At 41.8% G+C, this 20713-nt stretch overlaps 1 protein-coding gene across 1 annotated transcript in view; it reads left to right on the top strand.

Moving 5' to 3' along the window:
• Window positions 1-20713, top strand: part of STK3 (serine/threonine kinase 3) — a 245238-nt gene that overhangs the window by 43900 nt on the left and 180625 nt on the right. Inside the window, exons 5-6 of the mRNA XM_056522374.1 lie at window positions 5925-6089; window positions 8093-8260. Coding sequence (XP_056378349.1) covers window positions 5925-6089; window positions 8093-8260 — 333 coding nt within the window. The remainder of the gene's footprint in view (window positions 1-5924; window positions 6090-8092; window positions 8261-20713) is intronic.

The raw sequence follows: 20713 nt of genomic DNA, 5'->3' as shown, positions 1-20713 counted from the left end.
ATACAGTTTCCGTAAAAGTTTTCAATTTGAAAGAGTACGGAAACGTATTGAAAACCGTATGCTAAAAGATGCATCAGGTTGTGTCTGTTTTGCACCGTGTACGGTTTTGTCTGTTTTTTTTAATTTTTTTTAATTTTTTTTTTATTCCCGTACCCAAAACCGCAGCCTACAACAGTTTTTGGTCTAGGTGAAAAACCATATTGAAACGTTTAAGTTTTATTTTAACATGGGAGTCAATGGGAACTGTACAGAACTGTATGTGGATACGGTTCCATCCGGTTTTCACCATACAGTTTTTGACTTCAGTTTTTTTTCTTGGAATTTCAATCGAAGTGAAACTTTTATTCATAATTGCCCTCATTTACGAAGAGTGTTTTGTAGTTTTCTTTGTGGGTTTTAATTCCCTACAATTTTCCCCGGTATTTATTAAGGTTTCCCTACATTTTCCACTTTCCCTACATTTTTGCTTCTTATACACATGTTCTGATCTGTCTGGTTTTCCTCAGCTGAAATCCACCACATTTTATGTGGAAACCTTAGTAAATATGTTGGGTTTTTGTGATCATGTCGGGAACACGCCCCTTTCCTGAGACCACGCCCCCTTTCCCCAGCAGTCACGCCCCTTTTTCGTGTTTTCTTAGCAAAATGGAGAGTTAGTCGAGGTTTTTTCAATTCTGGCGCAAAATCTGGCGCAGACAGAATTTCTGGCGCACTGTGACAAATCTATGAACCTTTCCTTTTTAGGTGGCAACAGTTCATGCTCATGGAGGTGGTGTAATAGTGCGGGCAATGTTTTCTTGGCACACCCTGGGTCTTCTGATACCTGTGGATGGACATTAGGGTTTACCTAAGCATTATGGCTGACCAGGTTTTTCCCTTCATGGCAGCTGTTTACTATATGGCCAAAGGATACTTTCAGCAGGACACTGCGCCATGCCACTAGTTGTATAGTCGCGGTTTGCTACTAGGAACATGACTGTGAGTTTTCCTTGCTTCCCGTCTCTCTGGGATGAGGTAGAATGGACTGTTCATAGCATGTCAGTACCTAAATATAATGTACAGCAACCGTGATCCTTTGTGATTGTGTCCACATGGGCCAGTATTCCTGGAGAAAGATGTCGGCACCTAGTGAAATCTATACCAGGCCAGATTCTGAAGGCCAAAGGAGGTCAAGCACACTCCTAGATGGAGGTCTCTAATAAAATGCAGGTGCCCATAGCACCCAATCAGATGGCTGCTTTTTTATTTATTTATTTATTTATTTATTTATTTATTTATTTATATGAAAGAAGCGATCTGATTGGTTGCTATGGGAAACTGCTCCACTCTTCCTCAGCACAGGTTTTGATAAATATCCCCATTTGTCTTTGTGAGTCTTACATTGTGGTCCAGTGACTGATGCATCTTCCTCCCGGTCAGTACCATGGACAGTGTCTGGATAGACGTGTACTTATAGTCATCATGCACTGGATTACAAGTTTCTAATTCAGCTTTATTACTTATTAGGGTACATTCACCCATACTGTATCTTCTGCCACAGATTTCATTCTGTATGATCAGTACAAATAGATGAACACCGCATCTGATGCGAGTACGGAATGTGTGGTCTCAAACTGTTGGCCCTACAGATGTTGTAAAACTTCAACTCCCAGCATGCCAGACAGCCAATGGCATGCTGGGAGTTGAAGTTTTGCAACATCTGGAGGGCCACAGTTTGTGACCACTGCTTTAAAGGGTTACTCCAGCGAAAAGATGTCTGATCGCTGGGGTCCCGCCGCTGGGGACCCCTGCAATCTCTGGCCCGGCAGCTTGGAGCTTCCATGTTCGTGTCGTCATGCCATGCTCCCTCCATTTATGTCTAAGGGAGGGGGTGTGATGGCTAGTGCGTAGCTAGGGATGACTGGGGTGCCGCGCCGGAGATCACATGGGACCCCCGTGATCAAACATCTTATCCCCTACAGAGCTGATTTGTTCCCAAAACAGCCCCACACCTGTTCTCAGGTTGTATTTGGTATTGCAGCTCAGTTCCATTGAAGTGAATGGAGAAGAGTTGTAATACCACACACAACCTGAGGACAGGTGTGGTGCTTTTTTATTTATATTTTTATCCACAGACTAGTATGAGGGCTTGTTTTTGTGTGACCAGTTGTCCTTTTTGTAATGCTTTCACTTATTTTACCATAAAATGTATAATGCAACCAATTTTTTTTTATTTGTGTGGGGAAATTAAAAAAACCCGCAATTTTGCAATTTTTGGAAGGTTTCGTTTTCACGCTGTACCATTTACGTAAAACATGTTTTCTTTATTCTGTGGGTCAATACGATTAAAATGATACCCATGATTACATACTTTTCTATTATTGTACTGCTTAAAAAAATATCAAACTTTATAACCAAATTAGTACGTTTAATTTCCCTCTATTTTGCCCACCCATATCTTTTTTTATTTTTCCGTATATAAGCAGCGTTATGAGGGCTCACTTTTTGCGCCATGATCTGTACTTTTTATTGATACCACATTTGCTTATATAAAACTTTTAATACATTTTTTATTACATTTTTGTGGAATATGAAGCGACAAAAAAGCAGCAATTTTGGAATTTTTTTTTTTATGTTAACGCAGTTCACCGTACGGGATCATTAACATTATATTTTGATAGGTTGGAGATTTACGCACGCGGCTATACCAGATATGTTTATAAATTTTTACTCTTTTTGGGGTAAAGAGGGACAGTTTACATTTTTATTGGGCGAGGGGATTTTTAACTTTTTTCACTTTTTTTTTTAACACTTTTTTTTTTTTTAACACTTTTTATGTCCCCTAGGGGACTATTTATTGCAATCACTTGATTGCTAATACTGTTCAGAGCTATGTATAGGGAATAGCACTGATCAGTGTTATAGGCGATCTTCTGCTCGATCTCAGACCAGAGCAGAAGACCCCTGGAGACGGATGGAGGCAGGTGAGGGGACCTCCGTCCACCATTATTGATGATCGGATCCCTCCGGCCGCGCTGATGGCGATCCGATCATACATTTTTCTGGCCGCACTGCCGCAGATGCCGTGATCTGTATTGTTCACGGCATCTGAGGGGTTAATGGCGGACATAAGCGCGATCACTGATGTCCAACATTACCAGCGGGTCCCTGGCTGCCGATAGCAGATGGGATCTGCCGTGTATGACTCGAGCACAACCCTGGTGTTCACGATCACGTACAGGACGTAAATGTACGTCCTAGTGCGTTAAGTACCACCGCACCAGGACGTACATTTACGTCCTTCGTCATAAAGGGGGCGAATCTGTAACTACCATTACTCCATGGAAGAGATGGTTATGGTTATATTCTGCATTAGACATGTTTATTCTATATTGTGCTTATAGGAACGATCCTGATCCTACATACCTGACTATATAATCTCTGTACATGTAATAGGGGTCTATTTGCCATATATATATATATATATATATATATATATATATATAATAATATAATAATATAATATAATATTTTTTATTTTATTCGGTTTATTGCCGCCACCCATTGAAACAGGAGAGGGCTGAGAAAGTTCTGCAGTGGAAACTTTTCTAATAAGCTCCATAATTGTTTTACATCTCGATTGCATAAAAATAGAAACTACTGGAAAATTACAAATTATGTGTGGCGACCATAAACAAGAGAAAGCAAATGCAATCCGAGGGAGGGAGGAATGTTAATGGATCCAGGCTAAATACATTTTTATCTGTACCCTTCAATCTTGTGAGCATTGAACCAACCACCTCCACTTCCCAAATGTGTTCCCGGGCTGCACAATGCTCCTTTCTGACCATACAGCCTGCAGCGCTACCAGCCACGCTGATGGTAACAGTATGATTTTGTTTGCCCGTTTGCTTCTGTCTCCTTTAATCTGTAGGTGAAGCAGCCTTTATTTTATTATGGCCGGATTTGCAATCATGTTAAACCTCAGAAACGTCCCTGTTTGCTGATCTCAGTAGATAACGCAGATTGTACATTTTCCAGCTGCTCGGGAAAAACATCTGCAGTTACCGCAGAGCATGATATTGCATTCTTAAAGGGCTGGCCAACCCTAAATGGGACTTTGAAGTGGGAATTGAGAAATGGGAAGAGAGCGTTTAACCTTTCGCTGTTTCAGGAGCACGGGGAAAGCCAATATTTTTTCAGGTTTTTAGCTCCCTCTAGAGTAAAGGACCTGAATTGCTCTGCTCTGTTGTTCTAGTATACCAGTGTTTCCCAACCATGGTGCCTCCAGCTATTGCAAAACTACAACTCCCAGCATGCCCGGACAGCCTTTGGCTGTCCGGGCATGCTGGGAGTTGTAGTTTTGCAACAGCTGGAGGCACCCTGGTTGGGAAAAACCTTACTATGAGCAATAACAGCACAAGCTACAATATTGTATAGTACATTGTTTCCCAACCAGGGTGCCTCCTGCTATTGCAAAACTACAACTCCCAGCATGCCCAGACAGCCAAAGGCATTCCGGGCATGCTAGGAGTTGTAGTTTTGCAACAGCAGGAGGCACCCTGGTTGGGAAACAATGTACTGTACAATATTGGAGCTTGTTCTGTTATTGCTCAATCCTGGAAATCAATAAACTTTTATCTAATTTGGAATTTTATGCATAACCTTGTTTGTTCTCAGGAACTTGCCCAATGTGTTGAGTTGCGAATCATCCTACATACAGTCTTCTGTCGTTTAAATAAAAAATTTTTTTTTTAATTTTTATCTTTTTTTGGGGATACCGTGAACTATTTAATTTTGCCAGGATTTTTTCTTTTTTTTCCCCTTTGGCTATCTGATTTGTTGTAGTTTTTAGGGCTATAAAGGAGATATATCAGGTACAAAGTCGGACCCTCTGCGATCTAAAACTTATTTCCTATCCTGCTGATAGGGGGGGGATACATTTTTGTTTGTGATACTTTGTGAAAAAGTTGTCAGAACGAATTTGTTTAAAGCGAATGTATCACCTACATTTTCTTCTTTAACTGATTAGAAACAATTACTATACTGGTTCTAATACGGATCCCCCCCAATGTTACATATTAGAGATGAGCGAACTTACAATAAATTCGATTCGTCACAAACTTCTCGGCTCAGCAGTTGATGGCTTTTCCTGCATAAATTAGTTCAGCTTTCCGGTGCTCCGGTGGGCTGGAAAAGGTGGATACAGTCCTAGGAGACTCTTTCCTAGGACTGTACCCACCTTTTCCAGCCCACCGGAGCACCTGAAGGCTGAACTAATTTACGCAGGAAAAGTTATCAACTGCCGAGCCGAGAAGTTCGTGATGAATCGAATTTACTGTAAGTTCGCTCATCTCTATTACATATATAAAACTGTAAAAACAAAAAAAAACAAAAAAAAACATATTTGGTATCATCACATGCCTAATTGTCCGCACTAATGAATTCATTCCTGAACGGTCAACGGGATAAATGCAGAAATATTGGACGACATGTTAAAAGTCAGTGTAACTCCTTGATGCATGCCCCCCCCCATGGTGCTATCGCCTTCAGAAGAAGAAAAGCTGTACTAATGTAATACTTTAGATAAGAAATCCTTTTTATGTGTTCTTTAAATGCTTGCATTTGTTAGTTTTATTTTATATATAATTATTATTATTTTTTTCTCCTTTTGATCTTTGCCATACTGGCAGACGAATGGAGAAGCATAAAGAGCGCTGCAGAGTTTATTTTTCCTCACTTTACGTGCAGCAGGACCGTGATAATTCCTCGGTAAAATAATAAAGAAAAAAAAAAAATAAAGAAAATTTTTTTTTTCTCTATTTTTTTTTCCTCTGTTCATTTTACTTAAAACTGGAATGATGGGATTGCGATTTTTTTATTTTTTTTCCTTTTATACAGGAGAGAGAGGTTCTGAAAAAATACATGTATGTTTTGTCTTTCAGTTAACAGAAGATGAAATTGCTACTATACTAAAATCAACGCTAAAGGGCCTTGAATACTTACACTTTATGAGGAAGATCCATAGAGATATAAAAGCCGGGAATATCCTCCTGAACACGGAAGGTCATGCCAAATTGGCCGACTTTGGAGTTGCGGGCCAATTGACAGTAAGTTCCAGCTGAGGAAATGATATGCTCTTGTACCTTTGCACAGACTTGGTTAAAGGGGTACTCCACTGGAAAACTTTTTTTTTTTTTAAATCAACTGGTGCCAAAAAGTTAAACAGATTTGTAAATTACTTCTATTAAAAAATCTTAATCCTTCCAGCACTTATCAGCTGCTGTTATGATCCACAGGAAGTTCTTTTCTTTTTTTAATATCCTTTCTGTCTGACCACAGTGCTCTCTGCTGACATATCTGTCCATTTTAGGAACTGTCCAGAGCAGGAGAGGTTTTCTATGGGGATTTGCTCCTATTCTGGACAGTTCCTAAAATGGACAGAGATGTCAGCAGAGAGCACTGAAAGGAAATGAAAAAGAAAAGAACTTCCTGTGGATCATAACAGCAGCTGATCAGTAATGGAAGGATTAAGATTTTTTAATAGAAGTAATTTACAAATCTGAAGAAAAGGAAAAAAGGTGCAAGTGCAGCTCACAATTAATGTGTAAACCCTACCTGAGGTCAACAGGGCATGCAACTATACCACAGCTGCAAAAAATAACGGAATATGTATAGAAAAATATTGCCCGGACCTTCCAAGGTAGTGTGATTTGATTAAATAGACAATAGATAACTGGGTCGTGCTCCAATAATAATTCAATGGTTATTTATTAAAAATGTATAGTGCATTACTCCTCACAGGGCCCTTGTGAGAAAAAACACATATAATAAATGTACAAGATTAAACGATCTTAAAATGTTAAAAAGTATCACTGGCATATAAGATGGCTCTATGTAGACAAATTCATATAACGTCTTTACGGTATTGTGAAGATACAATATAAATGTCCTTTTGTATGGCAATTATAAATCAAAGTGGGTACTCTGTTACCGGTCCTGGATGATGTGGCTCTGTCAGCTCCCGTGCCTGGATATCACAGTCAGCGGTCTTAGATGGTGCTGTGGCTTTGACTCTCAAGATCCAGGTGTTATGCGGTGGTGGTCGTCCCAGGCTGGTGGCACTGGCAGGCGCCGATGATGGAATCGCCGGGAGACCGTGCGCTAGCAGGCGCTGATGGTGGATTTGTCAGGAGACCAAGCGCTGGCAGGCGCTGATGGTATCGATCTCCTCACCGCTGGACTTGGAAGCCGGAGACTACACGCTGGGTAGATGGAGCTTGCCTCGTGTAGATGGCGTGTGACGTCAGCTTGAGCCGGAGCTGGCCAGGTAAAATCAGGACCGGACACTAGTCTAGATCGACTAATGCGTAGGAGATCCACAATGTGGTGAATTTGCTCCGTGAGCAGTAGCTTAAGTTCATAAAGAGCATAAATGCCAGTGAACAAGATTAATAAACAGGACTAGACGCGTTTCAGGGTTCTCAGATACGACCCTTTCCTCAGTAGTCATCAGTGCCTGCCAGCGCTTGGTCTCCTGACAAATCCACCATCAGCGCCTGCTAGCGCACGGTCTCCCGGCGATTCCATCATCGGCGCCTGCAAGTGCCACCAGCCTGGGACGACCACCACCGCATAACACCTGGATCTTGAGAGTCAAAGCCACAGCACCATCTAAGACCGCTGACTGTGATATCCAGGCACGGGAGCTGACAGAGCCACATCATCCAGGACCGGTAACAGAGTACCCACTTTGATTTATAATTGCCATACAAAAGGACATTTATATTGTATCTTCACAATACCGTAAAGACGTTATATGAATTTGTCTACATAGAGCCATCTTATATGCCAGTGATACTTTTTAACATTTTAAGATCGTTTAATCTTGTACATTTATTATATGTGTTTTTTCTCACAAGGGCCCTGTGAGGAGTAATGCACTATACATTTTTAATAAATAACCATTGAATTATTATTGGAGCACGACCTAATTTACAAATCTGTTTAACTTTCTGGCACCAGTTGATTTAAAAAGAAAAAAAAAAAGGTGTTGCAGTGGAAAATTTTTAAAGCTGTTCTTTTAATTTCTTTTTTTCCTTAACCTCAATAGGATACAATGGCAAAGCGTAATACAGTAATTGGCACTCCATTCTGGATGGCTCCTGAAGTGATACAAGAAATTGGGTACAACTGTGTAGCAGATATTTGGTCTCTGGGAATTACATCAATAGAAATGGCAGAAGGAAAGCCTCCTTATGCGGATATTCATCCAATGAGGGTAAGTGGATCTGACTTGAAATAAATAATACATTGTTAGGTTATCCCAAGATTAAAACATACTTATCGATGGAATATGTGGTAAGTATCTGATCATGGTGGCTCTGACTACCTGGACAACACTGATAACGAAATTACGGGTACCTTGTCTTCCTGTGTGAATGTAGTGCATGTCAATCATGTCATTGACTCTCTGGGTTTGATAGACACAGCTGAGTACAGTGCTTGGCTTGGGGACACCTGTTCTCATGATCGGTGTGCGTCCCTGCGGTCAGACCTCCACAAAACTGATACAGTGGTCCCTCAAGTTACAATATTAATCGGTTCCAGGGCAACCATTGTATGTTGAAACCATTGTATTTTGAGACCATACCTCTAGGGAAACCTGGTAATTGGTTCTGAAGCCCCAAAGTGTCATCCAAAAATAGGAAAAGTAAATAGGAAAAGAAAAATAAGTAGATAACTAATACAGATAAAGCAAATCCTTACATATAACAGTAAGAAAGATCTGCTGGGAGCTGTAAATCACTGTCTATGTCAGTGTTTCCCAACCAGGGTACCTCCAGCTGTTGCAAAACTACAACTTCCAGTATGCCCGGACAGCCAACGGCTGTCCGGGCATGCTGGGAGTTGCAGTTTTGCAACAGCTGGAGGCACCCTGGTCGGGAAACAGTGGTTTATGTAGAGGACAGGAGCTTCTTCAGGGTCCTATACAGTACAAACAGTGTCCCAAATGGAGCCACCCTTACTTGGTGTCCAAAAGAGCAGCTAACCCTGCCACAGGTAAATAGTACAGAACTTGTAGTTCCTCCCTGTACTGTAGGGGGCACTACCAGACAGCCAGTCACTGCATGTACTTCAGTAATACAGGTGATTTACCAGTAAAATGCCCATTCTGATTGGTCAGTTCCTCCAGTTGTGACACATTTCACAGATATGGACAGTCTGTAGCATTGTATGTGGAGTCTGGTTTCAAGTTGCGATGGTCCAGAAAAAAACATTGTATGTTGAAACTATTGTATGTTGAGGCCATTGTAAGTTGAGGGATCACTGTACTTCTCACATATCTTGTGTAAAAGCATCTAGACCATGGACAGTCTGCAGGCTTCCTGCCGGGGACCGAGAATGAGTTGAGAGAAGAAAAACATACAGTGACCACCTATTATTTTAAATCCACCATACATTCATCATAAAGGCCATTTTAATTAAGGAGACCACCCTCATAGAAGACCACTCCTTAATGCATTTTTGGGTGGTCTTCTCAAAGAGGTTTCACTGTATTTGGAATCTTTGTTTTCATCTATGTGCTTATTACAGTAGTTTAGGTGGGTTTATGGTAACAAATTCTCTTAAATATATATTAACTGTATCGCTATATATGAACTGATAAAGAGCTTTAATAGCCCTTAAAGGGGTACTCGGCCCCTCTATATCTTATCCCCTATCCAAAGGTAGTGCTATTCAGGAAACCTGTGGTCAAGGTTTATTTTTGATGCAATATTATAACTGTAAATTATTATTTTTAGTGTAGGGAGGATGTTACCTAATTGTGGGGTATTCCGTGAATGCCCACAAAAAAATGTAATTCCGTATCAATAGGTAATGTTTACCTGCTACTATTTTATTTATTCTGGGTTGGCTCTGCTACCTTAGGCCAGAACAGGGAGCATAGACTAGTGTGCACATCTATACTAGGGATCGACCGATATTGATTTTTTAGGGCTGATACCGATAATCTATGACCTTTCAGACCGATAGCCGATAACTTATATCTATATTCCGGTATAAGTTATCGGCTATTCCATCGACCCCCGGCCCCGCAGAAGCCGCTGCAGATCAATGATTTAAAGCGGGCGCTTTAAATCAATGAACAGCAGCGGCTTTTGTGGGGCCAGAGACCGCCGCCGCCACCCGCTTCTCTCCCCCTGCCTGTCCTGGGGTCCTCCCTAGTCCAACCACCACCGCCGCCCCATTGCCTCCCTATACTTTTGTCCCCTATACTTGTTATACTTTTGTCCCCATTTGCTCTATTCAAGTTTATTGAGGAAACGTAGGGATATGTTTTCAATAAATTTTGAACATATGTCTTGGTGAACTGGTGGAGGATAGGTGTGAACTTGTATTGTCTGGTGAAACCATTATCTATTCTGATGATCTGCCCTCCTGTGTTTGGTCTCTCCCCAAAGCATTGTACTACACTACTTCTTAGTCAGATTGGCTGCTATTTAAAGGTTCGACCCCCAACTCGCCAGTAAGACAGTGTTAACATTCTAATATAATCTCTCCAACCAATATATGACCAACACGACCCCTTGCGAAAGACATGATCCAGTAAAAACTCATGTATGCTGAGGGAAATGATCAGTGATCCATAAATCCTCTTTCTTGTTTTATTTTGTCAGGCTCAGAATAGTATTTTGCTTTGGCACAGATTTTAAGCCCAACTATTTAATGTTATTGTCATTAGAAATAACTGCGGTGAAGTCTCTCCTGCAGAAAGATAAATTCAGGTTACTATTACAGTGGTGTGTTCGCTGAGGCTCCTTGGGAGTAGCTAATAAAGTTTATTACAGCGAACGTCTTACATACTCATTCCTTGTGTTAGGATTTATGCCCCGCAAGTGGATCTCATGCTACATCCTCTACTGATGCCACCATGTTGGTACACAGGGAGACTGTTGGCAGACTTTAATGTGTGTGTGTATAGGCTTTTATGTACACGTGCTTTAAAATGTTATCCAGACCTATTTTAATTCATTTCTTGCTGGGGGCAGAAAAAAAAATTTGCTGGAAGTTGGAATTTCACAGGTCTTGGCCCTGGCTGGGATGCTAGATAAATACTCCATCAGGCAGTAATGTCTGCCACTGGACCGAATCCAGTAATGGTTAAAGGAGTTATTCCAAGATCCAGTTATCTCCTATCCGCTGAATAAGAGAGGACTTGCTGATCTGTGTATGAGGGGGGGCAGTTGTCCCCAAAGAGATGGAGCTCAGTGCTTCACAATGTTTGGAAGCTGCTCCATTAATTTGGTGATAATTGTCTTCCATTCTTGTGATCACCGGGGGTCCCAGCAGTCACTTCTAAGCTCAGATTGGTCTTGACTTTATGTGATTTTAATTGAACTGATAAAGAGGGGCAGGAATTACTGAAGCGGAATTACAGGCAGTGAACGTTAACATCAGTGTGAACAGCTCTTCCGCAAGACCCATTCACACTGATGAATTTCAGCGGAGGACAATTCTGCCTCTGAAATTTATCTGTGCAAAGAAAGAACTTAATTCTTTGCACAGAAGTCCGCAAGCCCTGCATTGCCGCCCTGCGCGGCCCTTCCGTTGAAGTACAGTATTTCTATTTCAGCGGCAGCCACCAGATGGGATCTCCGCTCGTGGAGATCCCATTTACATTACTCCATGTGAACATACCCTTACCAGGTCGACTGGAATTGAGCACCTTGTGGTATATTTTCATACATAAAAGCTGGAGAAGGAAAACTCTAAATCTTTTTATAATTTAAACAATTTTAAAACCCTGTAATATGTACAATGCAACAGTATCCAAAGCCTGGGTAAACTCTGACTGGCCATACATTTTTCCCTGGCAGTGGCCAATTCTCTAATAAATGGATGGACCAGGTTCACACTTGTGCCCGATAATTGTCTCTCTGTAAAAGGGCCATCTATATGATATAAATTTATAGAGCTACCCAAATGATCTAGGGATCTCAGCCTATGGTATAATTAAAGGGGTTCTCCGGTGAAAAATAACATCCCCTATCCAGAGGAATTTCCGTAAATTCTAATTCCCGACATGTTCATTCTTTCAGTTGAAACGACTGCATTGCTGTCAATGGGACGGCACATGAATCACAGACATTGCGGCGGTGCCTTCTGCACACAATGTCTACCCGGAATTTAGCTCAATATTCCATAGTGTGCAAGAGCCTAAGATGAGATTCCAGAGGAGGTGGGAAACACTAACCACAGAGCACATATCTACTGGGACTTTAATTTGAGTTTTCTTTGCATATACTCTTGGGATAAATGAAAAGTTTAGGACAGAACATAAAAGAACATGCTAAATCTCCGAGTTCTGCTGAGAAAAATCCCATTTTCATGGCTGCTTTAATACTTGAAAATGTAACCACCACACTAGAGAGCTGCTAAAAATGTGTATAATGGATTGTTCATTTTTCACTATTGTATTTCTACACTATTAATGCTGTTTTAATCCAGGAATTGTCTGTGGCCTCGGACAAAGCTCATAGGGTGGCTGGATTTGTAGGGTCATTTGTGATCCATATATGTCCATTGCCTTTTATGTTCTCGTTCCCACTGTAATGTTTGGAGTTCAGAAGGCCAAGGGTTTCGTTGGAGAGCAGTTTTGAGAATACTCTCATCCAAGAGGCAGGAAATAATAAGCCAGGGATAAAAATAAAACCCAGCTAAACAGAAATAGGCATTTTGGAGGGGGGAGTGGGTGTCCCTAATTCTCTACAATCAGGAAAATGTAATGCAAGTGTGTGAGCGAGCGGCCTGTATTGATTACAGATTAATGATTTGATTGGCCGGCCTTGATTTTCAGTGTAATATTTTCGTGCTTAATGTAATCATCCCCTCCGCAGCTGGAATCACTTCATTTCGTTTAGCTGCATCAGGTACTGAAAAGGGAAGCGGCTAATTTCCTAACATGAATTTTAAGATATAATGACAAAAATTGGAGAAGACTAGATCCCTTTTTTAATTTGGATAATCAGATAAGCGGAGGGTTGATTTCTACCTCTCAGATTACACAATCGCTCATAATAGATCATGTTCTCCTGGTGGATAGTGCCCTAAATAGGGGGTATTTAAGATTTGGAAATGTCAAGGCTTAGCTTAGAGTGGAAGTCTTTTTATACTCCTGGGGATAAAAGTTAGATCCTCCGTATCTCCAAGTGTTAGCAGTATTTGTTATCGCATTATGAAGACACAGACAACCCTTAAATGGACATCATTGGGACTCGCTTCTGTCAGCCAAAATAGAGAGCTGCTGTGTACAAGCAACACTACTTCTGCCAAACTCAAACCATCCATCTACTGTAATGCCTTAAATCCTGCTGCTAGGGAAATGCCCGGCTGGCCGCAGCTTCCCCTAGCATAACCAGATATCTGCAAGGGTGCCAGGGGGATCATCTTGGGGGACTCATTTTGACCCATTGTACCTGTTACTTCATTTTATTTTTTATCGAATGTGTTTTGGAGAATGGTCACATTCTATACTCCCTGAACATTTGTCCTTTGAAGAACTATGTTTTGACATTTCACAATAATGTACAATTTTGTAAATTTTAACTCTAGGTGAGAGTTTTTAACTATCCTAATTCTCTTTTATTCCAAACATTTTGGCTGACAACCTATCCATAGCTGATTGGATAAGGGCTGATCAACATGGGTGCTGGTGCATGTCACTGACTTGAGAAGTGTTTTTTATTTTAAGGACAACTGCAGTGGCATTACACTTATCCCCTATCCACAGGATAGAGGATAAGTGTTTGATCGCGGGGGGTCCAACCGCTGGGACCCCCCGATCTCCCTAACAGGGCGCCGCCATTAGTGCTCATGGTGAGCGCTCATGGTGAGAGCTAAGGCGCGTAGCGGTGACCTAGAGGTCGACGGTGACGCCCAGTCTCCTCATAGAGATGCACATATGCTGCCTCCCCGCCTCTCTCATAGAGATGTATGGAGGAGGCGTGCCGGCCGCAACGTTGTGCTGCGGCTGGCACGCCCCCTGCACAGGACAGCCGCGGCCCCGTACAGGAGATCGCCGGTGGTTCGGACCCCCCGCGATCAAACTCTTATCCCCTATCTTGAGGATAGGGGGATAAGTGTTTGTAACACTGCAGATGTCCTTTAATCCTTTTATAGATTAAATGTACAGAAATTCTAATATTTAGTTAGAATAGCGAATTTGTTTGAGTAACTGTTTTCTGGACAGAATTGTGTTGTTTTATTTTAATATTTTAACATAAGGCAAAAATAGAGAAAAGGAAACACTGCCGCACATCCACAATTTTGTATTTTGATCTAATTTCTTCTCAGCATAAATTCAAACACGAACAGGTTGTTAGTATACATTTTGATCAAAAAGTATAAGCCCACTCTCCACGTCAAGGCCACCTATTTAGAGTGGGTCCCCAACTCAACATTAGCATTGCGCCGGGTGGCGGCCACCACCATTGCAACACCATGCCCACAGGGAGAGCGACCCAGTGGCCAGGCATCCCCACTGCTGCCCGACCAAGCCCCTGGCTCCAGGCCACACCACCCCACAGACAAACCATCTCAGTAACAATGACCGCCGCAGTGGAACCACACCAATGTGAATTCCTACCAAGTGCTCCCTGCCAGAGGGCTGGGAGAATGGTAGGAGGAAACCCTTATGCAGTCTCCTGCTAATTAAAAATGCCTGGGCCGAATGGGTGGAGCAGAGTGCTGGCTATGAAAGAGGGGACAGACTACAATTGCTGCCCGGTGCTACACCAATGTTGGGTTAGGGACCCACTCTTAATAGGTGGCCTTGACGTGGCGAGTGGGCTTGTACTTTTTGATCAAAATGTATACTAACAACCTGTTAGTGTTCGAATTTATGCTGAGAAGCAAGTAGATCAAAATACAAGTTGTGGATGTGCGGCTGTGTTTCCTTTTCTCTGTGTTTCCTATCTTCTATTTCTGTAAAACAAAAACAAAAAACACCTTTTCATTTGTCCTAGGGGCATGTCAAATGTTTTTAATCAATGGGCTCTGAGTACTCTCACCCTGACCAATGACTTGAATGAGTCCAAGAGCGGCATGTGTCTGTGCACTCCTCTCCAGACATATAGCATGCGCTATGTCTGAGACCGAATGGCCCCATTGACATTCACTATCTGTCAAGTCTGTCCAGGTCACGTGACACAGAGCCAGAAGAGATTACTTCTCCCGGCTCATTCTTGTGAAAAATAAGACTCAAACCGATAAAATGTTTTGATATGTGTCTGTGACATATAAAATAAAATGGGTTTTCTAAATGTCCACTACCATTCAAGGTAAAAAAAATAAAACAAATAATAAATATATATGTGTGTGTGTCTATCTATATCTGTATAATTAATTAATTTTTAGTTGTTAAGTTGTTCTCCTATTTTGACATCTTCATTTGTTATAATGGACAATGGACTATAAGGTCCTGTTCACATTGCCGGTTGACTCGGTGTTCCGTCTGCAATCCCATCAGAACAACGGGAGTTAAGCGGGGAAAAAAATAGTCCATGTACATGTCCTATGCTAAACTACCAGATCCGCCACATACCTCATTCAAGTAAATGGGGTTCGTTGGGACCAGACAGTGTTCGTTGTTGTTTTCCGATGCGTTTCAGGGTCCGTTGTGCTAAAGGGAAAAGAAAAAAGCCAAACGGGCCCTGAACGGGACGGAATGCAACATCTGAAGGGACAGATGTTGCAGAACTACAACTCCAAGCATGCCTGGGCAGTCTGGGCATGATTGGAGTTAAAGTTTTGCAACATCTGGAGGCCCACAGTTTGGAGACCACTACACAGTGGTCTTCAAACTGTTCTCCTCCAGTTGTTACAAAATTACAACTCCCAACATGCCCTTCGGCTGTCCTGGCATGCTGGGAGTTGTAGATTTGCAACAACTGCTGGACCACTGGTTGGGAAACACTGTCAGTTACCTAATTCAATGTTTCCCAGCCAGTGCGCCTCCAGCTGTTGCATAAATACAACTCCCAGCATGCACGGTCTGGGAGTTGTTTTTTTGCAACAGCTGAAGGTTTGCGCTCCCCCCAAGTTATTGTACAGGGTACACTCACACGGGCGGGGGTTTACAGCTAGTGTCCCGGGTTAAGTTTGAGCTGTGGCAGCTGAAACTCCCAGCAGGAAACTCGCTGCAAACCCCTGCCCGGGTGAGTGTATCTTAAAAACACCACACTACACTACACCTACACAAAATAAAGGGTAAAAAACAAACAAACACACTACATATACACACCCTAACACTGCCCCCCCCCCCCCCCAAATCAAAATTAAAAACGTCTCGTACGACACTTGGTCCAAAACTGAGCCTCCAGCTGTTGCAAAATAACTCCCAGTATTGCCAGAAAGCCATTGACTGTCCAGGCATGCTGGGAGTCTTGCAAAAGCTGGGGGCACCCTGTTTGGGGAACACTGCCGTACAGTATTTTTGGTGGAGAAGGCATGCTTGCATCCGTTTCGGTCCCTATGCAAACCCCTAATTTAGGCCTTTAATTTAATTTGGCGCATGGCGCTCTCACTCCGGAGCCCTGTTGTATTTCAAGGCAACAGTTTTTAGTGCCACATATGGGTTATTTGCGTACTCGGGAGTAATTGCGCTACAAATGTTGGGGGGGATTTTTCTCCTTTCACCCCTTATGAAAAGGTAAAGTTGGGGTCTACACCAGCATGTTAGTATAAAATAATAAACATTTTTACACTAACATGCTGGTGTTGCCCCCTACTTTTCCCCCAAAATGTGTAACGCAATTTCCCCTGAGTACGGAAATACCCCATATGTGGTTGTAAAGTGCTCTGTGGGCGAACAACAGGGCTCAGGAGTGAGAGTGCACAATGTACATTTGAGGCCTAAATTGGTGATTTGCACAGGGGTGGCTGATCCTGACAGCGGTTCTGACATAAAAGCAAAACAATAAATACCCACATGTGACCCCCATTTTGGAAACTACACACCTCACGGAACGTAACTAGGGGTATAAATGAGCCTTAACACCCACAGGTGTTTGACAAATTTTTGTTAAAGTTGGGCGTGAAAATTTGATTTTGTTAACTAAAATGCTCGTGTTACCCCAGATTTTTCATTTTCATAAGGGCTAATAGGAAAAAAGCCCCCCCCCCCCCCCCCAAAAAAAAAAAAAAAAAAAAAAAAAACTTGTAACAACATTTCTTCTGAGTATGGAAATACCCCATATGTGGATGTAAAGTGCTCTGCAAGCGCACTACAATGCTAAGGAGAGAAGGAGCTCCATTGGGCTTTTGGAGAGAGTATTTGGCTGGAATTATAGGCATTGTGCGTTTACAAAGCCCCAATGGTGCCAGAACAGTGGATTCCCCCCACATGTGACCCTATTTTGGAAACTACACCCCTCACAGAATATATTAAGTGGGGGTACAGTGAGTATTTATGCCCCACAGGTGTAGGACAGATTTTTTGAACAGTGGTCCGTGAAAATGAAAATTTTTATTTTTTACTTGCACAGCCCACTGTTCCAAAGATCTGTCAAACGCCAGTGGGGTGTAAATGCTCACTGCACCCCTTATTACATTTCTTAAGGGGTTTAGTTTCCAAAATGGGTCACATGTGGGGGGGAATCCTCTGTTCTGGCACCATGGGGGCTTTGTAAACGTACATGGTCCCCGACTTCCGTTCCAACCAAATTCTCTCTCCTAAAGCCTAATAGCGCTCCTTCTCTTCTGAGCATTGCAGTGGGCCAGCAGAGCAATTTACATCCACATATGGGGTATTTCCATACTCAGAAGAGATGGGGTTACACATTTTGGGGGCCTTTTTCTCCCATTACCCCTTGGGAAAATGAGAAAATTTGGGGTAACACCAGCATTTCAGTGAAAAAAAAATCTAACTTTTTTTTAAAAATTTTCACATCGAATTCGTCAAACACCTGTGTGGTGTAAAGTCTCACTGTATGTACCCCTTGTTACGTTCCTTGAGGGGTATAATTTCCCAAATAGTGTGCCATATGTTTTTATTTTTTGCTGTTCTGGCACCATGGGAGCTTTTTAACCCCTTAAGGACTCAGGGTTTTTCCGTTTTTGCACTTTCGTTTTTTTCCTCCTTACCTTTTAAAAATCATAACCCTTTCAATTTTCCACCTAAAAATCCATATTATGGCTTATTTTTTGCGTCGCCAATTCTACTTTGCAGTGACATTAGTCATTTTACCCAAAAATGCACGGCGAAACGGAAAAAAAAAATCATTGTGCAACAAAATCGAAAAAAACCCGCCATTTTGTAACTTTTGGGGGCTTCCGTTTCTACGCAGTGCATATTTCGGTAAAAATTACACCTTATCATTATTCTGTAGGTCCATACGGTTAAAATGATACCCTATTTATATAGATTTGATTTTGTCGCACTTCTGGAAAAAATCATAACTACATGCAGGAAAATTTATACGTTTAAAAATGTCATATTCTGACCCCTATAACTTTTTTATTTTTCCACGTACAGGGCGGTATGAGGACTCATTTTTTGCACCGTGATCTGAAGTTTTTATTGTTATGATTTTTGTTTTGATCGAACTTTTTGATCACTTTTTATTCATTTTTTAATGTTATAAAAAGTTACCAAAATACGGTAAAACTTTTTTGGACTTTGGAATTTTTTGTGCGTACGCCATTGACCGTACGGCTTAATTGATGATATATTTTTATAGTTGGGACATTTACGCACGCGGCGATACCACATATGTTTATTTTTTATTTTTTTACACTGTTTTATTTTTTTTATGGGAAAAAGGGGGTGATTCAAACTTTTATTAGGGAAGGGGTTAAATGACCTTTATTAACACTTTTTTTTTACTTTTTTTTTTTGCAGTGTTATAGGTCCCATAGGGACCTATAACACTGCACACACTGATCTCTCATCCTGATCACAGGCGTGTATTAACACGCCTGTGATCAGTGTTATCGGCGCTTGACTGCTCCTGCCTGGATCTCAGGCACGGAGCAGTCATTCGTCGATCGGACACAGAGGAGGCAGGTAAGGGCCCTCCCGGTGTCCGATCAGCTGTTCGGGACGCCGCGATTTCACCGCGGCGGTCCCGAACAGCCCGACTGAGCAGCCGGGATACTTTCAGTTTCACTTTAGAAGCGGCGGTCAGCTTTGACCGCTGCTTCTAAAGGGTTAATACCGCACATCGCCGCGATCAGCGATGTGTGGTATTAGCCGCGGGTCCTGGCCGTTGATTAGCGCCGGGACCGACGCGATATGATGCGGGATCGCGGCGCGATCCCGCTTCATATCGCGGGAGCCGGCGCAGGACGTAAATATAAGTCCTGCGTCGTTAAGGGGTTAAATGAGACATGCACCCCCCCCCCAAAAAAAAACTCTTTCAGCAAAATTCGCTCTCCAAAATCCCATTGTGGCTCCCTCCCTTCTGAGCCCTCTAGTGCACCCACAGAGTGCTTTACATCCACATATGATGGGACATTTTCTCCTATTACCCCTTGTGAAAATGAAAATTTGCGGTAACACTAGCATTTTAGTGAAAAAAAAAAAATGTATTTTCATGTCCCACTTTAACTAAAGTCTGTCAATCACCTGTGTGGTGTTAAAGCTCACTATACTCATTGTTACGTTCCTTGAGGGGTGTAGTTTCCCAAATAGTGTGCCATGTGTTTTGGGGGCTTCTTAAATGCGACACATGCCCCCCAAAAACCATTTCAGCAAAATTAACTCTCCAAATCCCATTGTCGCTCCTTCTCTTCTGAGCTCTCTAGTGCTTTCGCAGAGCACCTAACATCCACATATGAGATATTTCCTTATTCGAGAGAAATTAGTAAAAAGGAAAAATATGGGTCTACAAGTACATGCGAGTGTAAAAAATTGATTTTGAATTTTCTCCTCCACTTTGCTGCTATTCCTGTGAAACACCTAAAGGGTTAACACACTTACTGAATGTCATTTTGTATACTTTGAGGGGTGTGGTTTTTATAATGGGGTCCATTATGGGGTATTTCTAACGTAAAGACCTTCAAATTCACTTCAAAACTGAACTTGTCCCTGGAAAATTCTGATTTAGACATTTGTTATTAGAAAAATTTGAAAATTGCTGCTGAACTTTGAAGCCCTCTGATGTCTTCAAAAAGTAAAAACCTGTCAACTTTATGATACAAACATAAAGTAGACATATTGTATATGCGAATCAATATATAGTTTATTTGGTATGTCTATTTTCCTTACAGGCAGAGAGCTTCAAAGTTAGAAAAATACATTTTTTAAAGATTTTTCATGAAATTTTTGAATTATTCACAAAGAAATTATGCAAGTATTGATGACCATTTACCACTATTTTAAAGTAGAATATGTCACGAAAAAACAATCTCTGAATCAAATTCATAAGTAAAAGCATCCCAGAGTTATTAATGCTTAAAGTGACAGTGGTCAGATTTGCAAAAAAAACTTCTGCGTCCTTAAAGGTGTACTCAGCTGCTCAGTGTTTGGAACAAACTGTTCCGCCCCCTCCCATAGACTTGCATTGAGGGGGAGGAGCGTGACTTCATGAGGGGACAGGGCTATGACATCACGAGCTCCCAGCTCCAGCCTTCGGAACAGTTTGTTCCAAACGCTGAGCAGTGGAGTACCCCTTTAAGGCCAAAATGGGCGTCCTTATGGGGTTAAAGTGTCCCCAATGATCAGCTGTTA

This window comes from Hyla sarda, chromosome 5 (genome assembly GCF_029499605.1).
Source record: "Hyla sarda isolate aHylSar1 chromosome 5, aHylSar1.hap1, whole genome shotgun sequence".
NCBI lineage: Eukaryota > Metazoa > Chordata > Amphibia > Anura > Hylidae > Hyla > Hyla sarda.
The sequence above is the reverse complement of the archived record's forward strand: the minus strand, read 5'-3'. Positions and strand labels throughout refer to the sequence as shown.